This window comes from Coffea arabica, chromosome 8c (assembly GCF_036785885.1).
Source record: "Coffea arabica cultivar ET-39 chromosome 8c, Coffea Arabica ET-39 HiFi, whole genome shotgun sequence".
Classification (NCBI taxonomy): Eukaryota; Viridiplantae; Streptophyta; class Magnoliopsida; order Gentianales; family Rubiaceae; genus Coffea; species Coffea arabica.
The window spans coordinates 39,911,544-39,938,596 of record NC_092325.1 but is presented as its reverse complement, the minus strand read 5'-3'; the positions used below and the strand labels follow the sequence as shown (position 1 = coordinate 39,938,596).

The 27,053-nt window shown below is 35.8% G+C and overlaps 4 protein-coding genes across 9 annotated transcripts; 3 read left to right on the top strand and 1 right to left on the bottom strand.

Moving 5' to 3' along the window:
* Window positions 1–5,347: 5,347 nt before the first annotated feature.
* On the top strand, window positions 5,348–9,329 carry LOC113702849 (calcium and calcium/calmodulin-dependent serine/threonine-protein kinase-like). Its single transcript, XM_027224007.2, has 7 exons — window positions 5,348–6,332; window positions 6,939–6,993; window positions 7,096–7,206; window positions 7,371–7,603; window positions 8,438–8,645; window positions 8,840–8,899; window positions 9,002–9,329. The coding sequence occupies exons 1-7, from the start codon at window positions 5,635–5,637 to the stop codon at window positions 9,176–9,178; spliced, it is 1,542 nt and encodes a 513-aa protein (XP_027079808.2). The 5' UTR covers window positions 5,348–5,634; the 3' UTR covers window positions 9,179–9,329.
* Window positions 9,330–10,652: 1,323 nt separating this feature from the next.
* On the top strand, window positions 10,653–13,662 carry LOC113705474 (uncharacterized). 6 transcript variants are annotated; one of them, XR_003451893.2, is made up of 3 exons: window positions 10,653–11,913; window positions 12,462–12,505; window positions 13,218–13,662. XR_003451893.2 is itself a non-coding variant. In XM_027227333.2 (2 exons), the coding sequence occupies exon 1, from the start codon at window positions 10,782–10,784 to the stop codon at window positions 11,865–11,867; it is 1,086 nt and encodes a 361-aa protein (XP_027083134.1). In that variant the 5' UTR covers window positions 10,653–10,781; the 3' UTR covers window positions 11,868–11,913; window positions 13,218–13,662. The 6 variants fall into 6 exon arrangements, 3 of the variants coding, with proteins under 3 accessions (XP_027083134.1, XP_071919313.1, XP_027083133.1); XR_003451892.2 differs by lacking the exon at window positions 12,462–12,505 and adding an exon at window positions 12,023–12,410; XR_003451891.2 differs by having other exon boundaries at window positions 12,023–12,505.
* Window positions 13,663–15,007: 1,345 nt separating this feature from the next.
* On the top strand, window positions 15,008–19,501 carry LOC113705620 (probable transcriptional regulatory protein At2g25830). The gene is made up of 7 exons (XM_027227531.2): window positions 15,008–15,587; window positions 15,675–15,838; window positions 16,509–16,570; window positions 16,738–16,894; window positions 17,036–17,313; window positions 17,844–17,964; window positions 19,190–19,501. The coding sequence occupies exons 1-7, from the start codon at window positions 15,491–15,493 to the stop codon at window positions 19,283–19,285; spliced, it is 975 nt and encodes a 324-aa protein (XP_027083332.1). The 5' UTR covers window positions 15,008–15,490; the 3' UTR covers window positions 19,286–19,501.
* Window positions 19,502–20,643: 1,142 nt separating this feature from the next.
* LOC113707432 (carotenoid cleavage dioxygenase 8 homolog B, chloroplastic) lies at window positions 20,644–25,652 on the bottom strand. The gene is made up of 6 exons (XM_027229764.2): window positions 25,089–25,652; window positions 23,712–24,455; window positions 22,882–23,075; window positions 21,582–21,771; window positions 21,324–21,426; window positions 20,644–21,093 (listed from the first exon to the last, which is right to left on the bottom strand). The coding sequence occupies exons 1-6, from the start codon at window positions 25,386–25,388 to the stop codon at window positions 20,948–20,950; spliced, it is 1,677 nt and encodes a 558-aa protein (XP_027085565.1). The 5' UTR covers window positions 25,389–25,652; the 3' UTR covers window positions 20,644–20,947.
* Between the last annotated feature and the right edge of the window lie 1,401 nt (window positions 25,653–27,053).

Genomic DNA, 27,053 nt, shown 5'->3' with positions numbered 1-27,053 from the left:
CGTTAGACACGGTACTCGATTAGACATATCGCTATTAATAAAGTTACATGTCATTCTTCCTTTGTACTACAATTTTGTTAAAATGAGAAAGCAATTCAGTTTGGTTCTAAAACATTCTATGCAATCTTCGGATTGGACACGGTCTTATGCTTCAAATCTCGAAGCACAATTTCCTCTCATGTTTTGTATTGCTTCTTCCCGTGGTTTCTTCAATATCTTGACCATCTGATTAAGTTCAGCAGCCTTTTTCAAGACAATTAGCTTTACATCTCTCTGCAAGAATGAGGGCCTCTAACGTCATTATTAATAATACCATTCATTACTTTATAATAATAGTGATTAGTACTGTTATTCATATAGGGACAGATTGTCCAATGAGTTGGACAGCTGCCCCGCCCTGTGTATAGATGCCAAACTGTGAAAGATTTAAGAATCAGATAGAAGTTCTAAGAAGACAAATTGCCACATGCTCCTGTCATGCAATGTTGGAATTGGCAAAGCATATTTTGACAGTATAGTTGCAGCAATCATCTCTAAACTAAACTGATAAACTTATGAATTTGGTGACTGATTTTTAAGATAGAATCTGTAATCTTTCAAGTCGATCTTTGCAAATGTCACATTAATGTCTTGACCACTTTCAGAATCCACTAAGGTTACCATTTTGTCTTTCTGATTTTTTTTTTCCCGGCCCACAAGTCTATAAAATTTTATTATATTTGAGTTTCTTCTCACATTTTTTTGTGGTTTATTTGTAGTATAATTCAGTTGTAATTTATACCATTAATGAGTTAGTTTATTGATTATAATACCTCCACCATTAAAAGTTGTTTGCAATCTTATCAAATGAAAAACGAATGATTTGACACCGGCTAGAATGCTTATCTATTTCCTGACCGACAATTAGCAGGGCCGATACGGGGAAACATGATATAAGGCGCCGACCCGGATCAAGAAGAAGCCTACAAGACTTTCAACATTCTTGATTTCTTATTCGATTTTCATTAATTACTACAACGAAAAGGATGATATTCTCTCCTTAGAGAAAACAAAAAACAAGAGTACGATTTTAGTTATCCCAATAAGTATTTTAACTACAACTTTGTTAATATTTGATAGACGTGTCAATGGATTGGATCTGAGTTGCATCATTTGATTCAAATTTAAATTCATTAAATTTAGTTTAACCTCGATTCAAACTCGGATCTAAACCTTTATGAGTCTGAAAAAACAAATCCAAATTCGGACCCTCGTGGATGTGATTATCTAATTAGTATCCTTGGATATTTTTCTACATATACAGTCAAGAACTAAAGTAAAAATATTTAGAGTTAAAAAAAGGATATAAATATCATCCAATTTTTGTTTTCAAATAATAAAATTAACATTCAAAACGTAGAATGCAATGTTATGAATTCAAAGAAAGAACTATTGTCAATTACTTCTATGTAGGTGGTGTTTTCTTATATTGAGAGCACACCTTTTAATCTAACAGTCATGATGTGTAATTGTAATCAATCCAATAAATATATGTGTATGTGTGCACACACCTATATATATATATTATTTATATGTGGTTCTGAATAAAGTTTGATTTAGATATGGATTATAGAAAATTAGACCTTATCCATATCTATAATATTCATACAGGGTTTGGGTTTGAGTAGGGTTTGATTTTGAGAAATTAAATTAAACCCTGTCCAAATATATTAGATCTGGATTAGATCTAAGTAAGACACGACTCATTGTCATGCCTAATGATATCAGTGGCATCCAAAGGAATATGTTCTATTTACTTCTCATTCTAGTTAATTAAGGTAAAGTGTGTAGCTAGGTAACAAAAGTTGCAGATGTTTTTTAACTCTATGGGGCTCAAGTTTTTAACTTCATAATTAAGCAATAAAGTACTTGTTTTTATTCATGTTATGATACTTAAAGAATATTTTCTTTTGGGTTTTTTTTTTTTCTGAAACGTTAGTAGACTTGCATTGATCTAGAAGATGAATTTACATATCGAGCAACGGCTCGTTAAGCTGTACAACTTGTGTTCAAAAACACAGAGGAAGAGATGCTTCCTCATCCAACAAAATGTAGTTGAAGAGATCCTTCTTTTGGGTTTAACTTGATTCAAATGTAGTTGGATATTTTCAACCTATCATTTTCAATAACCGAAAAGAATTAGATCCTAGCTCTGATGACTATATTACAGAGGTGAGTAAAAGTCTTGCATCCAACTAGTCATGGTTAAATTAAACAAAGTAATAAAAGGTCTGTACGAGTTCAGTAGAAATCGGCTTCTCAAACTCGAAAGAGAAAAACTTGGCTGAACGTTAAAATAAACTCTGAAGATCGATCAAAAGTCAAATTAATTAATCTTATGAGAAAGCCCACTGGCTGAATGACATAAGGTGCAGAATTGACCAAGACAACTAGCTACAAAATCTGAAGGGGCCCCAAATAGAAACATCTGTGTTGTTAACAAATGGTATTTTGGGCGACGGACTACAATCCGTAATAAAATGGACCCAAGGAAATAATGGTGAGCCCATTTAGTTTCTAGCACTTGACTTAAAAGCCTTGAAAAGAAGAATTGTCATTTATTCTTGGATAAAATACACAAAACCTCCTTGTGATTAAGAAAATTGATACGATACTTCCTCATTATTTAAAAATTTCCACATAACCTCCTTGTGCTTTGGACTAATTTGGAAAATGGACGGAAATCATCCAAATTAACGGCGTTTGAGATGCACTCGTGTATTAAGAGAGCTTCAAGTGACATTATCAAAGACAATTTAGTATTTTGCAGTTTTTTGTCATTTTTTTTGTTTATTTTCCTTCTCCATTTCTTCCCTGCTCGGAACCAAACTGGTCAATAACACCAAAATGGTCAATGATACTGGTGAACACCAATCATCATCAGTACCACCACTGATCACTAGTAGCTCCACCATTACCACCAATCACCAGCAACTCTAGATTGTGTCCTTTTCTAGATTGTGTGTGACGTCCATAGCATTTCAGCAGAAAGAAGAAAGCTACCATTCGTTGTCATCTCCTACCGGACTGTTTTTTTTCGGAAGTGGATTCCCTTGCTGGGCTACTTGACCACGCTATTCTTGTGACAACATCAGGCACATTAGGAAGAGTTTTAGTCTTGAGATGGTTCAAGTACTGGAATGGGAGCTCCTGATATGACGCTCTAAAGTAAAAAAGAAAATGACCCTCGGAGTCAATTGCTTCCTTAAGCCCGGAACATCCACTTCTGCTTCCACTTTTCAGGAGAAAAGGGAGGATGCTAACTATCGGGCTTCTATGAGTGGCGCTTTCGATTCCTCTAAGTTAAGAAGAGGATCTTCAATATCAGAGATCCTAGACCCAAGTACACTCTTCTAGGTACGAAAACGCTTGGTTTCGTAAACAAGAAAAGAAGATTGGTTTGGGAAAGAAAGGAAAGGGGGTCCACAAGCAGATTATCCATGTGCAAATCGAGATGCGGTCCGGTTTGAGCATATCTAGTTTCATATCCATATCTCGCAGATCCTGATTCTTCAATTACATACCTATCAGCAGGAGCAGTACTTCCGAGCCACTCGAGAGCTTGTAGTTGCGGATCCTCCAGATCCCTAAGATGTAGTTGATCCCACGGACGCAGAGCGTCAAAGCTGATTCATTAAGTGGATTACCCAGTTAAAGAACCGCCCCATCAGTTGAAACTCTTAATTTTATAAAACCCCGCATGCACTCTAATGATTCAGATGAGAAGGAGACTAAGCCACCCATGTCTTCAAAGAAAGTTGCTACTTAGATTTGGGTTCTTAATTTTACAGAAGAACACACGAAAAAGTGTTGAATCTGGACTGGCAATGATAGAGATGCTGTTGAAAATGAAGATGGCGAGATGGTGGCAGCAATGAAAGGGTGGTGTTGGTTGGATTGATGGGGCAAGAAAAGGAATGGAAAATCAAAGGGGAAAGGGAAAACAGGAAAAATGTTAAAAAAAAAAGGAAGAAACAAAAGCCTAGAACGTTCTGAAATTCCCTTGAAGAAGATAATACATCTTATAAAATTTCAAATGAGCCTCTTAGTTCTACCTTTGTTTCAAATGAAGGAAGAAAGTTTTTAAAACTTTAATTGAGCCTTGAGTTAAACTTTGATTCAGTTTGTAAATGGGGTTAATATAGGAAATTTGCATCTTTCCGTCAATTTGGATGATTTCCGTCCATTTTCCAAATTAGTCCAAAGCACAATGAGATTATGTAGGAGTTTTTAAATAATGAGGAAGTTTCGTGTCAATTTTCTTAACCACAGGGGGGTTTTATATATTTTACCCTTTATTCTTTGGATCAAGATGGGATGTAATCAAATTGAATTGAATTAGCGTCGAATCGAGTAGTGTACTACTCATGCTCGACTCAAGTTAAAAAACTTAAGCTCGAGTTCGTCGAACTTTTGAAAGTTGAATTCGAACTCAATTTTGTTTTGCTTTACTCGAGTTTGTCAAGTTCTTGAAAGTTGAATTTGACTTCGAGCACGATTTTGTTTTATGTACTTAATTAAATCAAGCCCAATTTAAGCTAAATTCGAATTCAAATGAGTTTAATCAAGCTCAATCAAGTGTAAGTAAAATAAAATTATATTTTATATAATTTTAAACTGGGGACAAGAGAGACATTTCATACTAATAAATAAATAAAAATATATATACAAAAAGTTTGATTGAATTTGATTAAGTTTAATGAATTTTTGAGTTTCATATATTAAGCTCATTCTTGAGCTCGTCAAATTGTTGAGTTGCTCGAACTCAAACTTGAGCTTGTGTCGAGTAAGCCCGCAAACTATTCAATTAGGTTCAACTAGTTTGCATAATTGACGAATATTCAGGATTTTAGCTGAAGGAGCTTTAGTACATAAATTGTGCTCTAGAATTTATAATTTTCAATTTTTGCTTATTCTCATCTTGCATGTTCGAAGCAATTCTACTTTTTGACCGGTAATCATGAAAGGTTCAACTACATTACATGTCAATGTTAGTCATTAGCGTTAAATCCATCTCTCTCATTGCTGTTATGTTTCCTTAGCATCTTTTCACAATTTTAGCATAGAGTACATAGATTAATACGCTCTGAAAAAATGTCCACAATAGTTGTTTCTTCCTTTTGGACTGTATAAAATACAGGTCGAGATAGACATGAAGAATGTAACACCGACAAATCTTGAACTTTTTTCTTTTTTTTTTTCCTTCAAGAAACAAAAATAAAATGGGAGCTGAGGAGAGCTATTAAGAAGATTGATTAATCTAACTAACGGGTGTATGTAGAATAAAAAAAACCCTTCTTAGACTTGGTCATCGTCTCTTGTTCTTTAGCTTTTTCCATGTTTAACAGCTATTCAATTGTAGCCATCTCATAATTTATTCTTATCATATGCTAATAACAACATAAGAGTTGTTCATATGATGATGTAAATCCATGTCAATAAACTACTTAGTCATACACCAAACCTTACTCCACTTCTTCTCATCATTGATCCATCAATCCTGTCCTCATCCTCCAAGTTGACCTGAAAAAATTCTTAAACCCTCCATCGTAGAATCTTATTCTTTTCAAACCCTTTTGATTTTAAGAGAATTTAATGGGACACGGAACCCAAAGACTTGACGATGAATATGAGGTGACTGATGTTTTAGGAAGAGGAGGCTTTTCTGTTGTAAGAAGAGGGATAAGAAAATCCAGTGGTGGTAAAATTCAAGTTGCTATCAAAACCCTGAGAAGAATCGGACCATGGCAGCCTTCCCCTGGCGGTCGCGGCCGGAGCGTGACTGCTCCAAACTCAAGACAGGCCCTGGTTTCTGATGCTTTACTGACAAATGAACTCTTGGTCATGAGGAAGATTGTGGAAGATGTTTCACCTCATCCGAATGTGATTCATCTTCATGATGTTTGTGAAGATTCTAATGGGGTTCATTTGATTCTTGAGCTTTGTTCTGGTGGGGAGTTGTTTGATCGGATAGTTGCTCAGGAAAGGTACTCCGAGGCTGGAGCTGCGGCTGTTGTCAGGCAAATTGCTGAAGGGTTAAATGCTCTTCACAAAGCTAAGATTATTCATAGGGATTTGAAGCCTGAAAACTGCCTGTTTCTGGATAAAGATGAAAATTCTCCATTGAAGATCATGGATTTTGGACTGAGTTCTGTAGAGGATTTTACTGATTCTGTTGTTGGATTGTTTGGTTCGATTGATTATGTATCGCCAGAAGCACTTTCCCAGGACAAAATTACTCCCAAGAGTGATATTTGGTCACTTGGTGTAATCCTCTATATCCTCCTCTCCGGGTATGTTAACTAACTTCGGGCAGTGATGTTTTAGTTTCATGCTTACCAATTTGCATCTTTGGAGCTTAAGTTTGACCAAAAATTAGTTTAGAAGTTTCCATCCAATTTTTTTCAAGGGACAATAAAGAAATTCAAGAAATTACATATTCCAGCTTCAGTCACAATTGAAAAAAAAAAACTTGGGTTTTTGTTCAGCCTTTTTTTTTTTTTTTGGTGACATTATTGCCTCAGTTGATTTCTTTCAATAACAAGAAACGGATAAATATTAGATTTAACAGAAAAAACACACAAATAGACCATTGAAGCCTTTTTTTTTTTTTTTTTAACTAATTGTGGGCTTTGATTTTAGCTCTTGTTCAAGGTGAAACAAGACTAACTTCATCTTACATCCTTGACAAAGAAAGAGTATTTATTCACTCCCTTGTCGTTCCTTGACAAAGAAAGAATGCTAAGGGAAACTAAAGTGAATGCTGAAGTAGGTTTTGAGATTTGCATAGGATAGTAAATTACGACTGTCCCCCCCATGGATTGAAATTTGATGCAGTATAATTCCTTCATCTTCGATATACTGTTAAACTAACGATATATTCAATGTTGCGTTGCTAGGTATCCGCCTTTTATAGCACAATCAACTAGGCAAAAGCAGCAGATGATTATGCAAGTGAGTCTTCCTGTTATTGTATATCTTGCATACTGATCAGTTGTGGAATTGTAGTTCCTTACACACAATAATAAATGCCTATGCCAAATCTTAAACACGCAGGGATACTTCAGCTTTCACGAAAAAACATGGAAGAGCATTTCTTCTTCAGCTAAGCAACTGATTTCCAGTCTTCTTACTGTTGATCCTCAGTTGAGACCAACAGCTGCTCAGGTCTGATCTGAAATAGGTTAAGCACAGTTTAATTTGTTCGCAATTATATCCTAATGGGATCCTAAAAATCATAATAATGCAGATTCAAATGGTCTTAAAAATTTTGCTTTGGAATAATTAGTAGTCGAAAGTCGAAACAATTTCATTTTGTAATTATGTTTTAGGTTCTTCAACATCCTTGGGTTACTGGGGATTTGGCAAAGCAAGAACAGATGGATGCAGAGATTGTTTCACGCCTTCAGAGTTTCAATGCAAGGCGCAAGTTCCGGGCTGCTGCAATGGCAAGCGTGTTGAGCACTAGTTTTTCCTTGAGAACCAAAAAGCTCAAGAATTTGGTCGGATCCTATGACCTCAAGCCCGAGGAACTGGAGAATCTCAGATTACATTTCAAGAGAATGTAAGTCACCAAACCTTGTTTCAAAAATAAAACTACTATTTTGTACCTTTTTTTTTTTTTCCCAAGTGTGTGGATAAACCTTTGAATTTGCTCAACTTAATCCCTCATTTAGTATAAAGAATTAGAAATTTTACTTTTGAGTAGCCAAACTTTTGCATATTTTGAATTTAAGAAATAATATAAAATACTTTCAAGTTTGCAGGGGCAAAAGTTTGTGCTTATAAACAATACTTGTAAAGATTTTGAACTTGTTAAGGAACGAAACCTAGTTTTGCAGTAATTCAACTTGTTCTGCTAATTCCTTTCCCCGGTCAAACTTCCAATCTTCATGTGTTTCTTCGACTGCAAGGGTTTATATATATAGTCTTAATTTCCTCGCCAAAAAGAAAAAAAAGAAAAGAAAAGAAGCCTTTCCTCGCAGCCAAAAGTTTACCGATAGTGAAATGAACATTTTTAAAGGATTCAAGGGCCTTTGAGCAAATTGTGAGAAGTTAATAGTACTAAACTTTGATGTTTTCGATTCCAATTGTCATTTTCTGAATTTTTTTGTGTGTGTTTAATAAGAATATAAGAAGCCCACAAATTTTATTTTATTTTATTTTATATCCGTTCACGTAATCCATATATTAAACAAAATTCACAGATTTTAAATAAATGCTTTTAAATTTTACGATCTCAACCTTGACCATTAGATCAAGACCTCATTGGCTGGATTTTTTTTTTGGTTTTGGTTTCACCAACTAAAGCATACAGAACTAGGGGAACTTCAAACAAGACTCAATCAGAGTAGAATGAGTAATTTGCAATTGTATCTTTTCATTGAAATATCCGCAGATGCACGAACGGTGAGAATGCCACATTATCTCAGTTCGAGGAAGTGCTAAAATCAATGGAAATGTCATCACTGGTTCCTCTAGCAGCTCGGATCTTTGATTTGTTTGACAACAATCGCGATGGCACGGTTGACATGCGAGAGATAATAGGGGGCTTCTCCTGTCTCAAATATTCACAAGGAGATGATGCACTTCGCCTTTGTTTCCAGGTATATTAATTTCAGATGCCAATGATCCACAGCCATCAAAGACTCTCTGCTTTAGACTGCCAAATTAATCTAGCGCTGACAATAATTAAAGGGAAAAAAAGAACATGACATGAAGAATTTTATTTATCTTCTGTACGTTAATTAATTGTTGAACAACATGATATCTGGTTCAAGTGAAGAAATTTGGTGTTCAGATGTACGACACAGACCGGTCAGGATGCATCAGCAAGGAAGAAGTAGCCTCAATGCTTAGAGTAACCCTCTTCCCTTTTCCATCCACAAGCTAATTCTTGAGACCTTTCGGGTTGTATAACATTTATGTGATGCGCTAGAATTTCTTGAAACAAAACTTGCAGGCATTACCTGATGACTGCCTTCCGGTGGATATAACTGAACCTGGGAAATTAGATGAGATATTTGATCTAATGGATGCCAACAGTGATGGAAGAGTCACCTTTGAAGAGTTTAAAGCTGCAATGCAAAGAGACAGCTCACTCCAAGATGTCGTCCTCTCTTCGCTTCGCCCTACCTGATTAATCTACCAGCAAATCTTATATGTACCGATAGTATGCAAAATTTGAATTGAATTGTAAGTTTAAATTTAGATTATGTGTCATTTATCTAACCATAATAGTGTATACACTGTTAATATATATAAGATCAATCCGTAATTCTATATGTTCATTCTAGATTTGCCAATAAGTTCTGTGCAACTCATTTGATTCTCATTTTAATTAATCCGTATTCTGCAGAAGATTTACTTGTATGAGCAGAACATGGTAGTCTTCTGACAGAACTTACTCTTAGTCTTATGCAAAGTACAGGTACACACCTGTGTTGAGAATATTAATAACTATAATTTTGTGGTATAAATGTACTCGATTTCCACAGAAGTTTTGGAAAATAAATAAATAGATTTTAACAGCTTCTATAATATGTATTACACTTAATTTATTAGTCCATGAATATTGAATATAATCTGAATGGTGGTTCAAGGATATCTAGCACATTTGATCATTGTTCTTCCTTTGCACTGTCTTTAGTTTTTACCTTAATCAGTACTTTCTGTTTATCCAGATAAACTTGTTTGTCACATGCATTTGCAGTTTACCTAGAAGCATTATATATAACGACTTCAATAATTGGGGAAGAGAGTATAAGTGAGAGATTCCAATTTCGAACTATCTCACTTACACTAACAAAAAAAAAAAAAAAAAACTTCAATAATGTATGAGCGCAGGTTAGGTGTATCATGATTTTTATTAGTCTAAAATCTAGTCAATATTAAAGAAAAGAAAGATCATAAAACTTATCGATAATTCTAGGAATATAAAGCATAGAGAATATGCAAGCCTTTCCTTGAAATAGTTCTATGGATATGATTTACTGAATTAATATACAAATAAGAGAAATATTGAAATAATATATAATTTATTCTATGTGTGGTCAAAGGTAACATTATGAAAAAAACCAATAACTCAAGGACTATAAAATTTTAAAAATATGCCCTTTCAAATCTAATAAATGAAATGTTAACTTACCAAAACCATAGAATATTCAGTTATGAAACAACATGTAAAAAGCGGTAAAGAGTGTTGTTACAAACATTTAGACTATCAGGATAACAATAAATTTCGAAATTGCACTTTGACCCTCTAAATTTTTACAAAATCATATTTGACTTGAGAAAATAGATGGAAAAGGGAAAAAAAACTAAGATATTAAAAAGAAAAATGCAAAAAAAACAAAAAGATAACTAAAAATTGTGAAGTTATGAATTCATTTGTTTTGTAGTTGAATTTGACAAAAAAAATTAGATAATTACACTTTAATCCGAACTAAAATGTGTAATTTACCTAAAATTGAGTTAAAAATTGATTTGGGTCATTTTGGGTATTTGGGTTTGAGTGAACCCAAGTTTACTTTTCCCAAAAGTAACCCATTGAAAGTTTAGACTAGTTGGATCATAGCCCAACCATAATAGTAGACCCATCAATAGGTCGCCCAATTCCTGCTCCACCCGCCCAATTACCGCCGCCTCTTAAAGAACATTGAACCCCCTCAAACTCAGTTCTGAGCATTAGGGATTCAAATATTTTGCAGAATCTTAGAACTCACATCAGCCGAAATTGTGAAATGGATAGGCTTGGGGAAGATGAATTAGCCTCAATTTTGGAATGGATTCAAGACCCTCGTGACAGAAATTCATTTTCTCTGGTTTGCAAGCGTTGGTGCAATGTTGAAGGCTTGAATAAATTTTCTCTCCGCGTTTTTGAGCCTAATTACCTCCTAAGTTTTCTACCAAGATTCCCAAATTTGCTTATGTTTGAATCATCGGAGCCAATCTCAGATGCCCAGATGGAGTTTCTTGCAAGAACATGCCCCAGCATTCAGAAACTCAACCTCTACTACCACGAGGCATTTCACACCTGGGCATCAGCTAGACATTCCGACTTTGGCCACGTTGGTTTATGTGCTCTGGCAAAAGGGTGTTGCAATTTGAGGTCAGTGGTGTTGAGGCGGAGAAGAGGAGTCAGCAATGCTGGAGTTTCTTCGCTTGTTAAGTTTTCGCGAAATTTAGTGAATTTGGACGTGAGATGGTGTAAAGGGATTAGTGATGAAGCACTTGAGGCAATTGGGACCATGAGTGCTTTGACAAGCTTGAATTTGCAAGGTTGTTGTTTAATTTCTGATGAGGGGCTGGCTTCTTTGGCAAAAGGGTCTCTGTGCAAGTCCCTTGAGTTCTTAAATCTTGCAGAATGTGATCGAATTTCGGATGATGGGGTGATGAAATTGGTGGCAATGAAGTCCTTGGAGGTATTGAAATTGGCAGAATGTGGTCCAAAAGTGACTGATGTTGGTGGGAGGGCTGTGGCTGCAATTGAAAGTCTCAAGAGATTGAATTTATCGTGGCTGATAAATGTATCTGATGACACAGTTTTTGCTCTGGCTCAAAATAGCAAAAATTTGGCGACACTTCATTTAGAGGGCTGTGAATTGGTTACAGGAGATGGTATCCGTGCATTTACTAGCCACAAGTCTTTACGTAAGCTAGAATTGTGTGGTATTTATAAATTTAACGTAAATGATGTCGAAGAGCTGGTGCTTGGATGCCAATCTTTGGAGTTTATTGGGATGGATCAAAGATTGAGAAGTTGGATTCCTGTTACAGAGCAGGGGAATATATTTAGGCCAGATTGTCGGATTTCTTGGAGGTTATAGACCAATAAAAGACTTACATTTGTTAGTAGAAGGAATTGTTCTGCAGGTAACTGTGTCCTTTTCTTTTACTTCCCGTTCCTGTATGCCATTTTTATAATGCAATTTGGTGCCAATGCGGGTGACATCTCTTATTTTTGCTCCTCATTGTATTCTAGACAAACATGATGATGATAAGTGCAAAGGCAAAGACAAGACAGAAATTCAAGCTTCTATTCTAGGTGAAGGGATTTCACATTAGGACGTATCCCTACTAGAAGGCCAATTTGGTGAAGTACCTATACGGAATTACTTTGGTTTCCTGCAAAAGAATTGGATATCTTGTAGCATGTGGTGCCATTATAATATCCTTTACAAGATGCTAATGTAATGCTCATTCATAAAAGTTAAGGTCAAGGATAGCCTGTGGTTCGTGAACCATTATGAAGTATAACATAACATCCCTGTAGTTTTAGAATGCTCACCTTTCGCATGTGGTCTGAAACGTGAGCCAACTAGAAGTTGGAGTTCGTACTTTCTCCAGACAGCTATGTTCGTGTCTGACTGGTGATTTTTCTTTTTCATTGTTTTATATTTTTTTTCTTTTTGTTTATGTAGAAATGTCAAATGGATTTGAGTTAATGATGCTCAAGTTTGTCAAGGTATATTCTTTCTGTTTTTCTAGTTGTCCACTTTCATTACTATCGTTCCCATGTTTCTGTCTCATAAAATTTATTTATATTCTTTTGTGAGTCTTGTTAGATCATGTTAAAGAGTCTCTGTTTGGGTAAAGAAGCAGTTAAGGAGCAGTTGCATGGAATCCTAGAGATGGTAGTTGTAATGATAAAAAGCTTCTTTGTGTATGCTGGATGTACAATTCGTTTTCCTTGCGGGGATATTGTCTTTCTGTTTGCCAATAACCTTCAAATGTTAAAGTAATCTTGATTAGAATTTTTAGCAATCTGATCTAGTGCTTAGGAAAGATTAGATTACCTGTTAGTACCTAAATGGCTAAATCTGGTCTGCTCCCACTTAAATCGGCCCTTGTATCTTTACAGTCACATCACCCTACTCTTTGCTGGCTTTCACTTATGTTGTGTGACTGACTTGCTCGCAGGATTTCATTCTGTTCTGTAAAGGTAGGCTTGTTACTAAGTCTAGATTGCTGGCCTAGGGATCCTTATTAATACATCTTGTGTGCTATGCGATACTGATGTAGAAACCATAAATCATTGTTCTTGCGTGCCCTTTCTTCTGCCATATAACGTCATGTTTAGGCTCTTAACTCCATATACGAGGGTGTAATCTCTAGACTGAGGAGTTACCTTGGGCTTGTTGTACTTGATCAACATTTTTTCTCTGTTGAATTTGCAGATTGTCTTCAGCAGGCACAATATATCATCTTTAGAGGGCTAGGAATGGAAGTGTTCAGTTGTTCAATTACACTTGATATTGCTAGCAGTACAAGCCTTGATGGTCTTCTCAATGTGTTCCAATACGTGCTCTTGATGTTGTCAGCACAAGTTTTAAGTATTGGCATATGAGTTCTTGCCTTTCAGGCTTTTATAGAGGAACTCTGTCTACATTTACTAGGATTTTAGATTTGTGGTTAAAGATGTGCATTTAGCAGCCTTCATATGCAGGAATTGCCATATAGAAGTATTTGAATATGATAGTTATATACATCTAGAAAACAAGAATGCTTGCATTACAACTGAACACAAGGGGAGTTACAAACTTACAATTGTCACTCCCTATGTGCTGCATATATTTCTGTTCCTTTTCCAGGGTCTGAACTAGAAAGTGCCCTTCTCTTGAATGAGTTACGTTGCTCCTCTAATTTGAGCTTTAATATTTAGTGTTTAGAACATAAGTTGGGGTTAGGCACTTTCACATAAGTCAGGTCATGGATTAGTTGTGTGTATCGGATTTTTGTATAGTTTTTTTCTGCAGAAAAATTTTTGCATTTTCCACGAACGTATTTCTCAATCACTTTTTTACCTTATATACATCAAATTGCTACAGTATATTTTTCTACAAAAAAACTCTTAAGAATAGCAATCCAAATGGAGCTTAAGCTTTCTATATTTTGTGAGGAGGATGTTGTCCTTTTTCCTTGCACATATTTAATCTAATGAGTGGATTTTCTCATCTGCATTGTCCTTTCACTTGTTTAGAATCTGGTTTCATTTTGAAGGGATAACAGATTATGGTTCTATATTTCAGATTATGGTTAACGAATTGGTTATCATTTCTTCTAGTTAGAGTTACAACTGCTACAGTTCGTTGGATACTTAGTATGAATTCATTACTAGTTTGAACATCCTCAAAGATGAATATATTCTACCTTACTAATACTTGAAGCCTCAATTTTTGTCATAGCAATCTCCATGAGCAAGCCCAAAATATAAATGCATCCGAGGCACAAAATCACGCCTTCAGATTTATCTTCTCTAAAAAACATCAAATATTTGGTTCATTTCTTTTTTTTTTTTTTTTTTTTTTGTCAAAATCAAATAGATAGTTTTGAGGGTCCTAACTACAGCATTCTAAAACTATCTATGCGGGTTCTTTTGGTTATCTGTATCCGTTCTCTTGGTTCTTGGGACATTGGAACGATATAAAATTGAACTTGATTTATGCGATGATACAAGATTGAATTACTAATATGTATATGTATCTGTACCTATACTAGAAGTGTGATGGCGCTCTTGACACTTTTTGGCTTTTTTTTTGTCCCCCAAATTTAACCTTATAAATCCAATAAAAATAATTATTGATTTGCTTAGATGTCAATTCAATATTTCTATTGGAGGTTGGGGAGGCGGGAGTGGGGAGCGTAGGAGGGGCTTATTTCACCCAGAAATTCTTTTTTAGATATGAATAATCTTAGGGTGCATTTGATAAAATTAAAATATATTAAGTATAAAATTTTAACATTTCAGCATGTTTTGCATTAACTGATAAGTGAGTGGTTTATCATTTATTTTTCGAAGTAAGTTTTGTTTAGAAGATTAACTGCTACTTAATTAATTAATATATTCTATTTTTTTGTTATCAAATGCATCTGAATATATTATAATCTAAATCCATTAAATTTAAGCGCTGAGCTGAACTAGATCATCAAATGGGGCGTTACTCTCAGTCTTAACCTTCGATTGGTTTTAGAAGGACTTTTTTATCTATATTTGAGAAAATTCTTGCACACAACAAGGAAAAGAAAAGGATAAATCCAGAAATTAAGGCCTTGTTTGGATTGCTTGTTTCCGTCGGAAAATATTGTCGTTTTTCGTGATCACATTTTACTATCACCTTTTTCCCTCACATATATCAAATCGTTACAGTAATTTTTTCATGAAAAATGACGGAAAATGCAATCCAAACACAACCTAAGCCTGTGGTGCAGGTCACTTAGTGCTCCAAGGAATAAACGACATGCAGGAAAAACATGTAAAAAGTTGGAAATTCGGAGGATACAAATTACAGTCGCTTAAACCTTAGACGCTCATTTACAAATTACATAGCTTCCACAATCCTCTAGTCGAAATTCCAGTCAACATAGGCACCCGAAAGGGGAATGTGACTGCCAACTGAATTGGAAAAAAAAAAAAAAAAGTGTGCAGAGATAAAGAAGAGCAATCATCAGTATGGCTTCTTCTTCTTCAATTAGATCGTTTGGTTCATTGATTTGCAGATTCTCAAATGGGGTTTTTCTTAGGCCCTCTCACTCATTCGCTCTTCAAAGTAAGCACATTTTTTCTGTGTCGCCTCGCCATAGACAACTTCTTTGTCTTGCTACATAAAGTTTTGAACTTGTTTCTTTGGATGCAGGGAAGCTATTTTTCAGAGAAAAGCTATCATCTTGCTCGCGGTATTCATCATCAGGCAAATGGGTTTCGGCATTTCACTTCGGAACTGGGAATTCTGTTAGAAAGATTCGATCTTTCGCCCCTCTTTTTATGGGGAGGCGCTCCTGCAAAATTGCTGGTAGAAAGGTAAGTACTTGTATATCTCCAATTTCGTTTTTGTGTGATATTGGTGGCTCTTGTGACTAGTTGTTCATTGTTATTTGTTGATAATTTGATGATACGTGGGGTTATTGAGCAACTCTAATTCAACTTCAAGATGTACCTGTTTGATTAATTGCTTGAGAGAATATATTGAATTAACTGCAAAAGGTATAATTTATGAATATTTCCAGTGAAAAACTAGTCTATGTCGTGTGGCTGAAGATGAGTGCAATTTCTTTGGCAGTCGCCATGAATGGTGTTAATCAATGTCCTTTATTAGATAGTTAGCTTGAGCTTTGAGTACATATTGAGTTGTAGAAAAAATGATTTTGGTAGTAGATTTGCTAATCTTACGAATGTGGAGCTTGTTGTATCAACAACCCTGTTCAAAATGATAAAATTTCGATGATTGCTTGATCTTGTGTTCTATTGGCATTTCATTCAATCACTTCGTATAACTGTGTTCTTTCTGGTTTCCTATGGAGGCATGCAAAGCATATAAAGTTGGTGATTACTGCAAATTAAGAAAAATTTGAATTGGAGGAATATCAATGCATTTCTATTTTGATCTTGTGCTTCCTTGGCATTGGATTAGAAGTTGAGGGTCTGCATTATAATTAACCTCTATGTTCAGTGAATCTCTTTTTGATTGCAGACAGCCCAAGATGCTAAGAAGACAAAATTGTATTCAAGGATTGGAAAAGAGGTTGTATCAGCGTAAGTTTGCCTCTGATCACCAATTTAACAAATAGGTTGAACCTTTAAAGTGTACAAGGAACTCCTATAGAAGTCTTATTTCTGTTTTTCATAAACAGGGAGGTATTTTCTGGACTGGTTACCCCGAGCAACATTGCTAACTGATATTCATGATATGTCTATTATAGGGTTAAGAAAGGAGGTCCTAATCCAGTATCTAACATAGTTCTTGCTGCATTACTTGAGAAAGCTAAGGAGCTTGATGTGCCTAAGGAAATTCTTGAGCGTAACATTAAGAGAGCTTCAGAGAAGGGTCAGGAAGCTTACATCGAGAAAACATATGAGGTAGCATTCATCTTGTATGTATCGTCCAGTCCATGATTAATTTTTTGCGTGTTACATGTTCATCTCCATTTCCATGCTAGTTTTATGTTTACAACTTTGATGGATATAACAAGCTCTGAACTTTCTGCCTGTTATATTCAGGTATATGGTTATGGTGGAGCTGGTATTGTTGTTGAAGTATTAACAGATAAAATAAACAGATCAGTGGCAGCTATCAGAGGCGTACTTAAAGACTGTGGTGGAAAGATGGCTGATTCTGGTTCAATCGCGTTCAAGTTCAAACGTGCTCGGGTTGTGAACATAAAGGTAACAGATGTTGAGAAAGACCAACTTCTCTCTATTGCTTTAGATGCTGGTGCTGAAGATATCATAGAACCTTTACTGGATGAAGATGATTCTGAAGAAGACAAGTCAGAAAGGTATTTGGAGCTCGTTTCCATATGTGTAACTTGAGCTATTGCTTTTATTGTTGTTGTGCAGATTTGCTTGTTTTTTGTCCCTTAAAATCATAACTATCTGCCTGAAAATATATTTTGCCACAAGGAAATTCTGTCACAAGTCCTATCTCTCTCAAGGTTCCCTACTTTATTGGTGAATCTTGTTCATTATTAATGTTCATTTGGGTTGAAATGGTTGAGAAGTGTGGCCTTGAGCAAATTCCTAATCTGTTATAATCTTTAGGTGGTGATGATAACATGTATATGTCTGCTCCAACCACAAGAAAGAAAAAATGGTGTGTGTGCGTGTGTCCAACAGAGAGGAGAGAGAGAGAGAGAGACTACAATCAGTTGTGTCATTCGTAAAAATTCTGAAATCTCCTTAAGTACATTTGGCATCAATTTAATTGTGCTCTACCTTATGCAGCATCTGGAGGAAGTACTTTGACTGTTCTTTTAATTTATAGTGCTTAACTGTTGAAGTTTTTAATGTTTTCATGGTCCTTTGGCAGACATTATAAAGTTGTGAGTTCAGCTGAGAATTACTCTGATATGCTATCAAAGCTTCGTGATTCTGGAATTCCATGTGAAACTGATAATGGATCTGAGCTACTTCCCATAAATCCGATTGAGGTAAGTAAATGTAAAAGACTGTTTTCCCTGTCCTTATCACTCTATTACGGGGGAAGTTCCTGTCTAAGGTAGACGCTATCAACTGATCTGAATGATGGTAATAAAGATTCTTGCATCTAGTGAACTTTGAAAATGATTCTCTGATTCTACAAGAGACACATAAATCCAGCTTTTTATTTTTAGAATGATAATTATGACCATGATGACCATCAAAGTTCTGCATTTTACTCAAGTTTTTCTACGAAAGAACTTCTGATGTTTTGAGGAACACTTTGGTAATGAGGTGGGGAATTATTAGGCAACAACAAAGAAAATATGTAGTAAGATGTGCCATCTTTTATCTCAACATACCCAAGAACAGCTAACAGGCTGTAGACATCGAAGCCTCAGTGAAGAGAAGAAAACAACTCTATTCAGACTGAGACAAGAGTGAGGGCTGATAAAACTATAAATGGTCTTATGATGTTTTCATCTTATTATTTGGGGTTAAAAACAAAAATGCCCCTTGTGGTAAACCTAAAATACAAAAAAGTCCCCCATGGTTTCAAAATATACAACACGACACCTCATGTTTTGAGTTAAATTGTAAAGGTGATGGAATCTGTTAAACTTAACGGAAATGGATGAAATGACAAAAATGCCTTGATATAATTAAGCAAAAGACAACTCGACAAAATCATTTGTTTTATTCTCTAGAGAGAGAGAACTGAGGGTTAAGAGGTAAAACAGGTATATTTGGCAAAAATTAGGTATAAATTTTTTTTTTAGGTTCCAATAAGTTATTTCCGTTAAGTTTAATGGATTCCGTCACCTTTACAATCTAGTTCAAAGTATGAAGTGTCGTGTTGTACGTTTTAAAATCACTGGGAATTTTTCTGTATGTTAGGTTTATCACGGGGGGCTTTTTGTCTTTTGCCCTATTATTTGATAAATTGGAGAGAGCTTTGAAGATCCATCACTTTGCTTGGAATAATTATTTTAATTACAATAACCATTTCTCCGAGATTTGTTATCTCAGGTAGTTCTTCTGGTAAACTGACATGTTGATACATATTTGCCAAGTATATAGCAAATACTTTAACTTGACTAGTTTATGCGGTCCGTACATTCTGGATATTATCATGTATGATTTTCCAGTTATCTCAAGATTTTTGTTTGCTTTAAGAAGCATTGCAACAATAAATCTATTGTTCCAGTGACTGAAAGGCTTTCTTGTGGTCTGCAGGTAGATGATGAGGCTATGGATTTGAACAGAGAACTCATGTCTAAACTGCTTGAACTTGATGATGTTGATGCCGTGTATACAGATCAGAAGTTATGAGATCAATAATTGTAATAAACACCTAAAATGTCACTGAGGTTTAGATCTGTTAGGCTTAGCATAAATATTCCATGGATGATGCGGATGGCTTCATCCAACATTCATTGGAGAACATTGCTTAGAAATATCTGGTAGCAGTAGCATTGACAGAATATTGCACAGGAAAATATACATATTCGATTTTCAGTTTTGATGAAAAGATCGAGTTGTAACTAATGCCATATGCTCTCTTCTTCTAGATACTAGTTTAGATTAACCCGTAGATTCCGATTTTGAAGACAACCCTCGAGAGCGACCCTTTTCATCATGATCTCATTGGCGCCCGAATTTTTGCTTATAGCTCCTCTAATTCATCTTCTGTAAGGTTGTTCACAATCACAAATATAATTTACTGGAGTCCTGAAATTGATTCATGATTTGCTTACTGACACTCATTTGCTGTTGATCCTATTTCATTGGTGTGTAATGTATTCTCTTTGTGAAAGTCTAATCGTAATAATTCTTTCCCTTCTTTACCTTTCCAGAGCCTGACAGATTTGCCATTTTGGTAGGCTGTTGCACCGATATAATCAGAACTTTTATTGTCTCAGTCCCTTGACTCATTGCCCCTTCACTTGCTGCAAAAACATTTGCTCAGCTGTACATATGTTTCCACATTCATGTTTATGACTCATTTCCCCTTGAATCAAGAATGTAAATATCTACGCATTCTCTGTGTGACTTCTTGCTCAGAATATGCAATTTTGCAGCTTAAATGCATCTTATAGAACATGGAAGATGAGAATTACCCATTGGCAAAGATGAGAACAAACATTAGAGTTGTTTTACCACAAGAGTTCGTGATGCGATTTTCTTTCCAAGAAAGAGATCTCGACCGACCGCCTGACGCTAACATTATTTAATGTCTCGACGAGGTTCAATCTCGTCTTTAGCCATGTACCCAATAGATCATCAGAGGTATAAAAACACCAGAATTTTGTTCATACGCCTTTAACTGGTTGTGTAAGAAATTTCACACCCTCGATTGCAATTGCTCGCCTTTTTTTTTTTTTTGTTTTGTTTTAGCAGACCATTTCCTCTATGATTGCATGAGGAGTTGGTAGTCAACGTTCGGGTGACCAAAAGGGCATATTTTTGTTTTCATTTCTAAGTTTGTGCACATTGCTTGTGTACTTTAGCTAGAGCTTTATAATTCCTATATTATTATTGATGTATTCTGATTTTGTTTCTAACAAAAAGACATAAACAAATAAATTTCTCTCCCTCACATTTTCATTTTTTCACCATTTACACGGTATTAGTAAAAACTTTTAGCAGTTGGAGTTTCGGAAATTTGCTGTTCTTCGCTGTGAATAATGTATCACAATAGATCTTCAACTTCATTACCAAAAACACAGATTTACAAGGAATATAATCGGGGGCGATCCCTCAGTGTTCAGCTAACAAGAACACAAAAGCACTATACTGATAACTAACCACATTGCTTCACCATATATATATATATATATATATATATATATAGAGATGAACAAAATTGCTTATTGATGGCTAGTTTATGATGCCCAAAGATATCAGATCACCATAAACATGGTGGTGTTTCTTGATTAGTTTAGTGTATAATTCTGATGGATGTCTGTCAAATATCATCTTCTTTTCTCTGTTTTACTTCTTTGGAACCCAGCAGCCATGTAGCCCATATGGAAGACCATAGGGGAATTTTGCTCTGGCAATTTCTTCAAACGTTGTTCCATCCAATACTAAAGCATATCCGTCCCCGTTTTTGTCACTGATCACTGAGATCACAGCTCCTGTATACAAATGGTAATATGATTCAGTCCCAAAGCCAAATGTACGTACGGTGTTTTTTCTTTAATTGTTTTTCTGAGATTGCGTAGTTGGTGGGAATGGATGATGAAGAACAGGCCAAAAACAAATTAGTGCTACAATTAATTGACTTTAGTTCGGCTGGATTATATTATTATCATTATTATTATTATTACTATATAAAGCAATGGGAAGAGGCCTAATCAAACCATACCATCATCTTCCCTTGTTGCACCTGGTCGAGCCACAAAGAATGGTTCAGAGGGCACGGAGCCCTCATCATGCCAATTCTTTGCCTTCTTTTCAAATAAGTCAATCTGCACAACACAGCAATATTTTAACTGTCAATTGGAGTTTGCTTTTCACAATCCGAAAGTAGCTCTTTTGGATCTATTCTCCCTCCCAAATTAAATAACTACAAAAATTATGAACAAAAAAAAAAAAAATAGCCCTTAAAGGATCAATAGGATACCTTAGTGAGTGTATTTGGGAAGTTACAAGGCCTTTGAGCTCCACAGGCATAGGCATATCTGTATTTCTTTCCTAAATAAGCAGGATTTATGCTACACATATCCATGCCTTTCCCATGTTCATCAGGGTTCAATGCTGCCTCTAATTTCCCATATCGGCTGCCATCCAACGGTATTATGAATCGGCCAACCCTGTTAATATCATTCATACACTTCTGTCAAAAAATTTTTTTTTTTAATTTCCTCCACATCAAGAATCAGTTTACAAGTCAATGACCACTTGATTTGCGGCCAAAATGTGTTCTTGGATTCAAGCCTAGGCAAATAATCTGACAATGATGTGTAACTGGATTACACCATTGTTATGAAAGCAAAGAAGGTTCTTGTAAGTCAAAGTGATGAATGGGTGAACCAGCTAGCTAGAAAGAGACGTGCATGCACTATCCGAGGCCAAAAAAACAAGCAGACGAAAAGCAGATTTGACGAAATATGGGCAGCCGAAAGCCGGCGGTTTGATGTTATAATGCGATGTGTTGACCATGCATGCAAAAGGGTTCTTATGTCTATCGTTTTCTTCATCAACTTTCACTAGGTTAGGATTCCTTGATGAGGCTTTCACTTCTTGTCAAGTCAGATATATATATATATATATGGCCATGGGTAACTATTTTCCAAATTGTTCCCACGATGTTTGGCCACATATATGTATGACACATACGAGAAAGACGATGATTCTTAAAGTCCATGCATGCATCTGCATGCAGAGCCAACTGTTGAAGAAACTGGATTTTATTTTCCCTTCTGAAGATAGATTTCTTCAGAAGGGAAAATGAGTTAGACAATCATAATCACTAATTTATTAAAACGTTTGTTCTTTTGTGATTTTGGACGGGAAAGTTTGACATGAATCATAAATTATCATAAAGAAAATCTTGATAACGGTTAGACTAACTCGGTTGGTGATAATGACAAAGAATTTATTACATAAACTAGAAAATGACAGGCTAATTATCAACTGACAATGAACCAATTCAAGATTTGCAAGGAAACAGGCCTGCCTAATTATGCCATTTGATCAAGACAAATTAATATCCTATTTATGGAAATGTTACTAACCAAAAATTTGTATACCTATTTAAGGTTGGATTAACTTTCTATACATTAACAGTGCATACACTATTTTCATTAGATGCATGATAACTAATCTGAAAATTTTCAATTTTCTATACTAATTTCAACTATAATGGTAGTGTACATAGGACTAACTCTAAAAAATTTGATGCATATATCAGAGCCAGGTACCTTGCATCTGGAAGGACATCTTCGCCATTGAATGATCTAAGATGCTGTAACCTCAGCTTTTCAAGAATTGTTGTATCAGCATTATGCTCACAACAATCAGCAATCACTGCCTTAATCCTTCCATCTTCGTCTGTCTCTTCATATGCATTGATGAAGTGGAATGTGACATATAGTGGAACTTCTACGCTTGCCACCTTAGCAACACAAACAATAGCAGATCATGATCAAGGGAACAAAATTGGACCAGAAAATGATGGCAGCATACATCGTATTCATACTGGACAAGAGTACACATGATATCAAGATTCAGAACATCGAGCATATAAAAATTCGATGTAGGATTCTCTTGTGATTTCGTGTAAAAACAAAGTTAAACCGGCTTCTTCTTGGTTAATTTAATGTCTCTAAGATTGATGTCATCCATACCCTCCTCTTATTTGTAGTTAAATACATGCATCCATATGATAATAGATTAGAGTTAAATCAGATTAACAGTGTGTAGGGAGTGAATGAGGCAAGCAAGCTTAGATTAACATTATTTTATACGCGAGTACCCTTTTTTTCTTTTTTTTAAGATTTCTTATCAAACTAGGTTAAAATTTATATTCAAACTTGTTTTGCTACTCAGCCAAAAGTCGTATAAAATGTAGGGAACCAATAGTTTTGATTAGTTAGTGAGTCAACTTCAAGCAAGTTCACAAAATACTAGAATTAGCAGTCCAGTTTCGTATAGCATAAATTTGTAACTATCTCTATGTATGTATGCGGTGTTCGAATTGCTTCGTGACAATGAGAGAGAGAGAGAGAGAGAGAGAGAGAGAGGGACGTACTAATTTGCCACTGGCTTTACAAACGACATGGATAAACCCTTTGGACTTAGGGTGCCACTCAAACTTGTATAGTGGAGTGGGCTCAGCCCTGAGTAGGTTTTGTGCACAGTATCGCAGCGGCATCTCCGGTACAATCACATAGTGTTCGGTCACAGGGAAAGAATGGACCCAACCAGGCGCTGGTCCTCCTCGGCAATCCACCCTTCCAATAAATTTCCTCTCATTTGTCCCTGGTTCCATCCTCACAACAGTATATCCAGGGTTGATCAGATCAGGCAACAAAGATATAAATTCCTCATCTGTCACAATTGGATGAGCCGAATGAATCAGCCCCCCAAAGTTATCATCGTACTCGAACTTCCCAATCGTTTCTAAAGTCGTAGGATCGACCACGATCGACCCTTTGATGGTCTCCGTAAGGCAAACGACACGCCCATCGCCGAGCTTAACGACGCCGGTGTTGGCATTGTCAGTCAATGAGGCACCGGAGAATAACTTGGCCAAGTCTCCAATGTAGGATAGGAAATTATCAGGTTTAGGTACCTCGGAAAATTCTCGGTAACAAAGTTTGTTGTTCTTCTTTGCTGCCTTGTATGCCTCGGACTCAATCTGTCGGTGTCCCATGATTAGACGGCCATTTTCGAAGTGCAGTCGAACAAGGGTGGCGTAACCATCGAACAAGTGGCGGAAATTGTAGTCACCTAAGTGCCACAAACCTGGGCCATTCCTTAGGTATGTTCCTTCCTGCCAAAAAAAAAAAAGACATCGGCCACTGGTTGATAAATGTGTCACAGGAAATAAATAAATCTGGTAGTGGGAATAAAGCTTTATGTTAGGAAATTGATTTGATTTGAAACATATGCTATAATCATCATGCAAGCCTTACCAGTTACCAACCAACATGCACTATCTCACAAGACAAGTTCTTTAAAAAAATTATATAATCAGAATCAATTCAATTATCAGTAGAATGAGGTAATCAGTGATGCAGTAGGATCAACATTCCCTGCACAATAAAAAAAAATTAGAACACCTCAGGACATCTCATGTGTAATCATATCTGATTGTATTTGGGACCGGTATGAAAAAATATTGGTGGTCTCCATTTTCATTCTCTGGGATATGATCCCACCAGAACAAAATATTTACGTGCAACAGGACAACACTGCGATAAACAATTATCTTATATTTAAGTTCCATGCGTAGGATACCGATGTGCAAAGCATCACAATAATCAAAGTTAGAATATTCTTCATTAGATAAATCAAAATCGTGCAGTTTTCGCTAGATGTTGGGATGATCAAAATTTTTTTTTTTTTAAAAAAAAAAAAAGGAAGAAGGAGAGGGGCTTCTCTAATGGAATATAGTTTGACTTACCAGCCAGAGGGGTATTTCACCTTCAACCTCAAGCTCTCCTTCCCACCTCTCCTGCTGGATGCTGGTCCATGCTCTCAGCTTGCATTCGTTTTCGACAGTTTTCGTCGTTGTGGGAGGTGGAGCCGGTGGAGCCACCGCTGGAAGTTTGCTAGCAACGTTGGTAATAGTCAAGTCCCTTTTCTTGCAGTTAACGTTCCCAAAAACGGAACGATCATTTTTAGGGCCGTCAAATTTTTCGAGAAGGGTCATGTACGTCGGACTGCCCCAAGTGCTGGTGGCAGAAAATGCTAAAGAAGCCATTGGAAGTTTCACGTATTTTGGAATATAAAGTTTAAAGGAAACTATATATGTGTAGCCAAGCTGGAGTGAGCTGGAGAATGGAGGCTTCAGGTGGGCTGTATTTATAGAACCAAGAAATATGCAAGTCGTAATTGGTTTTTAGTCCCTAACAAAGGCAAATTCCCCCCATGATCCGGAACCCCACAAGAAATATTGAAAATGTTGAAAAAGAGAAAAATGGTGCATTTAAATGTTGGTATCTTGATTGGTGGAATTCCTTCTCACTTGAAGACAGGTTGCAAATAGTTATGCCTACTTGCAAACAGAAATATACAAATCCTACCAGCTGGGAATCAGTGGTAATCAAAGTTGAGTTGACACGTAAACCCAAGTTGTCTGTTTTGTACTAATGAATCTGATTAGCTTAAGAAAAAGGTATGTGAATCTGATTAGATGGGGTAAAACCACTAAGCTGTTGGGATTGGGGTGGGATATCAATATGCTAGCTACATGCTGATAATATGCTTACGTTACCTTTTCAGTTCAACCTATTTAAAGATCAGTTTTTGAACAGAGAAATGAGCTAGTGCACTAGAAAATGCATGGGAGAAAGGGCAGTGCAAAAGGTGTTTTTATTTTGTTGTTTCCGAAGTTAAGTAAATATGCTAAAGAAAAGCAAACTTGCTAAACTTAATACTTACCTGGAAAACCTTTTGGGGAGAATAAAAATGTAGAGAGGTTAGAAGAACAGTAATTTAATAGAGGAACACAATTTTTTGGCGGTGGAGTACACTCAAAAAATAGTTGGAGTTTTGGATGACCATCGTAAATAGCTTTTTGGATACCCCTTCTCGATGAAATTCGAGCAAACTTGATGTACATATATAATTCAACAAGGTAAATTTATTATGGGGTTCTTTCCGAAACTAACTAATGTAAGGTAAGAGGGTGAAACCCTTCTACATAGAATTCGAGAGACTTGGCTTCTAGATAGAATTTCCTCTTCGAAATGTGCATCGTGCTTTTGAGGCAGAGGTGATTCATGTACAAAATTGAACAAGGTAAATTTATTTAGGGTTCTTTCCACAACCACCTAATGTAAGGTAAGAGGACAATTCAATTGGTTTCTAGATGAAATCGTCTAGATATAATCTTTAGAGACCTGGTTTCCAGATAGAATTTCCTCTTAGAATGTGTGTCATACTTTTGAGCGGAAGAATGAAGAACTCGGAATTTTTTTTTTCTGTTTTCTTATCTTAGCACTTTCTAACGTTTTTCTTGGGTTTTTTTTTTCTTTTTCTTGACTACAATCCCTCACCATCCTAATTAGGGATAAGGAATGGGGCAATTGTATGCTCGTTTCAAGCATGAAAAGATTTACTTAGGCCGAATGTTCTATACTCCAAAGCATGCACACTCTGATAATTGTTGGAGCAATTTCATTTTTTTTTAAAGAAAATTAGCATTTCATTAAAAGGGCAAACAAGGGAAAACCCACAAGTACAACAGAGCTGCATATTACAACCAATTTCATAGATAATACCAAGCAAATTTACAATGTAAAGTAAACGATTATAAAGACAAACTAAACAACAAAATTAACTGAAAATTTTCTGATTTAAGTCCCAACTAATTATACTCATGAACTCTCAATTCCTCTTGCTTCTTTCAACTTTTCTACAATTC

What these genes read in the sequence shown, in the direction of transcription:
- LOC113702849 (XM_027224007.2), top strand. Translation starts at nt 5,635, where the DNA reads ATGGGACACGGAACCCAAAGACTTGACGATGAATATGAGGTGACTGAT. An exon ending in CTCTATATCCTCCTCTCCGG is followed by an intron (nt 6,333 to 6,938) that starts GTATGTTAACTA and finishes TTGCGTTGCTAG; the next exon opens with GTATCCGCCTTTTATAGCAC. An exon ending in AGCAGCAGATGATTATGCAA is followed by an intron (nt 6,994 to 7,095) that starts GTGAGTCTTCCT and finishes TTAAACACGCAG; the next exon opens with GGATACTTCAGCTTTCACGA.
- LOC113705474 (XM_027227333.2), top strand. Translation starts at nt 10,782, where the DNA reads ATGGATAGGCTTGGGGAAGATGAATTAGCCTCAATTTTGGAATGGATT.
- LOC113705620 (XM_027227531.2), top strand. Translation starts at nt 15,491, where the DNA reads ATGGCTTCTTCTTCTTCAATTAGATCGTTTGGTTCATTGATTTGCAGA. An exon ending in TCACTCATTCGCTCTTCAAA is followed by an intron (nt 15,588 to 15,674) that starts GTAAGCACATTT and finishes CTTTGGATGCAG; the next exon opens with GGAAGCTATTTTTCAGAGAA. An exon ending in GCAAAATTGCTGGTAGAAAG is followed by an intron (nt 15,839 to 16,508) that starts GTAAGTACTTGT and finishes TTTTGATTGCAG; the next exon opens with ACAGCCCAAGATGCTAAGAA.
- LOC113707432 (XM_027229764.2), bottom strand. Translation starts at nt 25,388, where the DNA reads ATGGCTTCTTTAGCATTTTCTGCCACCAGCACTTGGGGCAGTCCGACG. An exon ending in GTGAAATACCCCTCTGGCTG is followed by an intron (nt 24,456 to 25,088) that starts GTAAGTCAAACT and finishes TTTTTTTGGCAG; the next exon opens with GAAGGAACATACCTAAGGAA. An exon ending in TGCAACAAGGGAAGATGATG is followed by an intron (nt 21,094 to 21,323) that starts GTATGGTTTGAT and finishes ATTTGTATACAG; the next exon opens with GAGCTGTGATCTCAGTGATC.